Here is a 5,240-nt window from a genome sequence, read left to right as displayed (position 1 = left end):
AAATGCTACACCCTTTTCCTTCATTTTTCCCCAAGTAGATTAATAACATGCTTTGAACAAAATACCTGTGTGCTGACCTAGAATGAAATAGGTGAAGGCTTTTCTCAAGCACTTTATAGGCAACAGCAAAAGCATTTTTAGACAAAGTACAAGTCTCATATACTGAAAAATCTGTAATTATAACTTGTACAAGGGTCTGAGAAGCATTTTCCACGTTTCTCACCAAAATTTAAAAAGTCAAAAGTTTTCAGAAAGTCTTTAAAGCTTTCTTTTAAAGAGGACTGGAAGACTCTTGAGACTTCAGACCAATTAAACTTTATCAGCCTTCTTTAGTGTTCTACATACTTTTTGGAGTATTTGGTCTTTTTTTACTGGGGAAGCTTCAAGTTCAGAGCTTCAATTGAATTCTACATGGAGCAGAGGATCTTGCTGACAGGGAAAATCCAGAACAGACGAGAGCACAGCAGAGCTGGACACTTCAAACTGCAAAGAGAGTGTGAACAACCACAAGAAAGGGCACAGTAACTCTACATAGATCAGAGATAGTTTATACTCAAGAAAGTTTTATGTTAAGTATATTTATCAGCTGCGCTGTTCAATGGATACTGAAATAGTTCATTAAAAAAAAATCTTTAAAGATAAAAAAAAAAATCAGTATTCTATCTTGTAAAGCCAAAACACATTTAGCAGAAAGGGGAGGATGGGGAACAGCACAAGACAGAATAGTTTGCTTTAAAAATATATGAAGTCAGTCTAAAATGTCTTATTACATATAACATACATCTTCCACTCCAGTTCATGTAGAATTTGACAGCTGAATACCATGCTCAGATTTCTTGAGAGACTTTTCAAGTTCGTAACAAAATTTATACTTAAAAATACTTTATTTCCATTGTAGTCTTCAGATCCTGAGGCAAGATTAAGATTTGAGCATCACAGACCCAGGACCCTTAAAGATACTGATCTCTCTTCAGCAATCTAGCTGACAGCTCACAGCTACTCCAAAAAACCTGAGGGTTACACCAAACGCTTCCCATTTTTCATCACATTGTACCACATTCTTTTTGGTTCCGACAGATGAGCAGGCACAGAGATACAGGAGCAGTATTAAGAGGGCCCACATAATAATTTAGTAATCAAGATAGCATCCTCTGGAAAAAAACCCAGGATGTTAATGGCATCAACCCACCAGTATAAAGCCGTAAATCAGAAACGCGGAGAGCATTAATTTTGCCATTTCCTAGCTCTTGAATACTTATACACATTTAGTTTTCATAGTGAACGGCTGACAGGAGAGGAACCAAGATGAACCCCAGAATGTGGAAGTGATTTTTGGGATGGAAGTCTGGACCTTAAAGTGCTTCCCTGCTACGCTCACCAGTCCATTTCACTCACGGCTCCCTGTCTGGTTCCCTCTTTCCAACAGGATGCTTTCTTCTCCACAGTGCCTGTGCCTTAGAGGAGTAAAAGCATGCAGGAGCTACCTCTGCTCTCAAGGGCAGCACAGTCACAAGGAAGTCCCGCTCCATCTGTGGACTCCGAAAGCTCAGCACAGAATGCCAGCAGAACTCGGATGTAAGACTAACGAGTCTAATGACATACACTACAGTTCTTGAAGACACTGTCATTTTCATGACAGCAGGAAGTTGTGTTATCCTCACAGCCTTTTAGGCCAAAGGAGTGCAATTTGCTTGCTAATAACTCAGGGCAAACTAGAGCAGCAAAAAGAGACCTTCCAAGAGGATCTACATTCTGGCAGCTCCTGTTCTCCCTCAGCTGAAGTTTATGAAGGTACTTTGGAAGATTCCAAATCCGTTTGTAAGAATTCGGCCAGTTACACACTACTGAAAAGTGACAGGTGAAAACTTGGGCTAATGATAATGGTAGGCGTTACTGTCTCAAGCAACTTCTAAACATCAGCCACTTTATATGAAAGTGCAACATAGCCTTAGTCAGTAAGAATTGTGACAGTGATGATGTCCGCACTAAGGAAGGAAGCTGTTCATTCTCACTACTTGCGTTTTAATTTTAAGATGTCATTCTCAAGTTTTAAGAAACAGCACACCAGTGAGTTTTTAAGAACAGAGATGTACTCTTCCATGGTCCCCATAAAACTGTCGTGCTTCAAATTAAGAAACTTGGTTCCCTATCAAAACTGCAATTAAAAGCCAATACTGGACAATACACGCTCTTTTGTCTATGGCCATGAAGTTTTTCTATGGCATGAGTATCAACAGAAACAAAAATCTTCACTCTTCTATTGCTTTCTGTTATCATGGGAATTCTATTTTCAAATTTAGTTCACCGAATTATTGCATATGCTACTTTGCATTAAAAGTTCAGTAAAAAACAAGCCAAAATGCAATAAAATCAAATCATTCAGTCCTTTAAGTCAGACATCCTCTCACTTTGACTTGAGTCATAGTCCAAGAGTTCTTGTTAAACGAGCATGGTGAATCCTGTATAGTGGTACAGCTGAAGATAAGTAACATACACTAATAACCAAAAACTGAGGCAAAATCAACTGATTATACACGATCTTTAAATCCTTTGACAAAGTACTTTGTTGGAAAAGTCTGCTTCTGACTTAGATGTTTAATCCGGGTAAATCTTCTTCCCTGCGGAGGGGATATACAGCCTCTTCAACTTAAGAAAATAACGTTAATAAGATCAAGTAATATTAAAAGCACAAATAGTCCCCCATAGTTCTCACCACTTTCCCATAAAAAGGTATGGAGAGAACTATTTATACATCATATGAAGTATTACTCTGTTTTATCTTCATCCTCTGCAGCATAGATAGCTTGATTCCTTCTCTTAATTTTTTTAATGCCACTGTTTCCATTTTCATTACCGCCAATGCGCTTTAATGGTCTCTCATTTAAGCTCTTCTCTTCCACCTGCTTACTCACACCAGATTTCTCCAGTTCCTCATTAGTGGAATCCATAGCATCGTCAGACGATACCGCCATGGAATCTGGCATGATGCGGATGTCAGAAAAACTTGCAGAAAACTCAGGAGGATGATCAGGGGAAGGATCTACAGAACATGTACTCAAGTCTTCATCACCACCTTCTTCATCCAGCATTATTTCATCTGGATTAATGGATGAAAGTCCAGAAGTATCCGTATTATATTCACTGGGTTCCTCTGCTGACCCAGTGCTGTCCATCTCCTCTTCCTCCTCCTCCTCTTCGTATTCACCTCGTACTGAGCCCTCTTCCTTAGCTTGCTGGATCCTGCCATTGATGTCAATGAGGCCAAACTGCGCACAAAATTCAGTGGTCTGTGGATTGATAGTATGAACCGGTTCCACGTGTTTTTGGGGCTTGCTGGGATCATAACAAGCAGCTGTCAATGTGAAGTTACAAGGAATTTTGAGGTTATGATTCAGCTCTTCCAACACCTCTTTGATGGCTTCTTCTGTCGCACTGTAATCCCACCTAAGTAAGCATATAAAGTTAAAACAAGGGCAGCTAGTCAAAAGGCTTTTCCTGTGCCCAGTGCAAAGAGAAACTTTTCAAGATGAATTCATCTTAACAACAGACACCTAATTTCTCAAATTATTTTCCAGGAAAGTACACTGCCTTTGGTCAATACTGAGATTACCCTCTCCCCACCAAGGATTTGTGCATGATGTCAGCCCACTCGATAAGCATTTGCCCACCCACCCCCAAAATCCAGCCCGATCTTCCATCTCGCAGTGTAACTGGCAAGATGATCAGCCACCATGTATTTTTTGCCCCTCAAATGGTGGCATCCAAGTTTGCAAAACAAAACTAACTGCCTGCGTAGAGCAGTCAAGCAAAATCCCACTTTTCCTCTCTACTGCATGTGCAACTTACTTTGCATGAAGGCCATTATTTTCAGGCATATTCCATGAGCTCTCAGTCACGTTAACGAGACTGTTGGTGGCCTTGAGGACTGCAATCCACTCAGCATCATACTCCAGCGAGTCACCTGCACTAGGATCATGTTCTACATCTATTATCTGTTTAAAGACACACAGAAAACAGGTGAGGTGAGTTACTTCTCTTGACCAGAACCTGATTCAAGTTTCAAGTGTTACTTTCATGGCATAGGGTTTTAATGAAGTTTCAAGTACACTGAGCTAGTGGTCTCGATCAAGCAAGTCCTCTCAAGTTAGCCCTACACAGAAGTTTATAGCAATAAGGGGCTAAGAAAGGACAAGAGTGAAAAAGGCATTTCTGTATTTTAGCTTACAGCACCTAAGAAGCAGAACACCCTCCTCCCTACTGCCAGCTACTGAACAGTTATGCAACTTAGAAACCAGAACTGGCCTACTCTTAAGTTCATGCCGCCTTCTAAGCAGACATACATCATGAACTGACAGCCACAGTTATTCTGCTGTATAAACACGCATTCCTAGCACAGCGATGAAATTATCATGAAGTGGTTTTGAAGTCTTTCAACAGCTGACAAACTGAAATCCAAATCACTTTGTCTTCAGTAACATTAACTCAAATCAAACCATTTGATTTAGCCAAACTGCACTAGTCGAACTCTGATTTTAAATAATCCCTAAAGTAATTCAACCTCGTAAGACAGTTTTAGGGGAAAAAAAAAAAAAATATATATACTTTAAACCAGTTGCAACACACAGGTGGATCACCACACTGCTGGAGGCAGTACTACTCCACATCAGTTTTGCTACAGAATTCTAAGTGTGGACTAGCACCCCAGTGCACCTTTGCATAGCAAAAGCCCATCCTCATACTCTCTCCCATCTTCAAAGGTAACTACTAGGGCAAACTGATCCACCACGCATTCAAAGGACAGATAATCATAGAATCATAGAATGTTTTGGGTTGGAAGGGACCCCTAGAGGTCATCTAGTCCAACCCCCCTGCAGTGAGCAGGGACACCGCTAACTAGATCAGGTTGCTCAGAGCCCCATCCAACCTGGCCTTGAATGTTTCCAGGGATGGGACCTCCACCACCTCTCTGGGCAACCTGTTCCAGGGTTTCACCACCCTCATTGTAAAGAACTTCTTCCTTATATCTAGTCTAAACCTACCCTGGTTTAGCTTAAAACCATTACCCCTTGTCTTGTCACAGCTGGCCCTACTAAAAAGATTTTCCCCATCTTTCCTATAGGCCCCCTTTAGGTACTGAAAGGCTGCAATCAGGTCTCCCCGCAGCCTTCTCTTCTCCAGGCTGAACAAGCCCAACTCCCTCAGCCTGTCCTCATAAGAGAGGTGCTCCAGCCCTCGGATCA

The 5,240-nt window shown here is 41.1% G+C and overlaps 1 protein-coding gene across 1 annotated transcript in view; it reads right to left on the bottom strand.

The window, feature by feature from the left end:
* DBR1 (debranching RNA lariats 1) overlaps nucleotides 1-5,240 on the bottom strand; it is a gene marked incomplete at its 5' end in the record, with an annotated part of 11,293 nt that continues 6,053 nt past the window's right edge. Inside the window, 2 exons of the mRNA XM_009644417.2 lie at nucleotides 1-3,444; nucleotides 3,847-3,992. Of these exons, the coding sequence (XP_009642712.2) occupies nucleotides 2,766-3,444; nucleotides 3,847-3,992 (825 nt within the window). The remainder of the gene's footprint in view (nucleotides 3,445-3,846; nucleotides 3,993-5,240) is intronic.

This window comes from Egretta garzetta, unplaced genomic scaffold (genome assembly GCF_000687185.1).
Source record: "Egretta garzetta isolate BGI_Z169 unplaced genomic scaffold, ASM68718v1 scaffold448, whole genome shotgun sequence".
NCBI classification, from domain to species: Eukaryota; Metazoa; Chordata; class Aves; order Pelecaniformes; family Ardeidae; genus Egretta; species Egretta garzetta.
The sequence above is the reverse complement of the archived record's forward strand: the minus strand, read 5'-3'. Positions and strand labels throughout refer to the sequence as shown.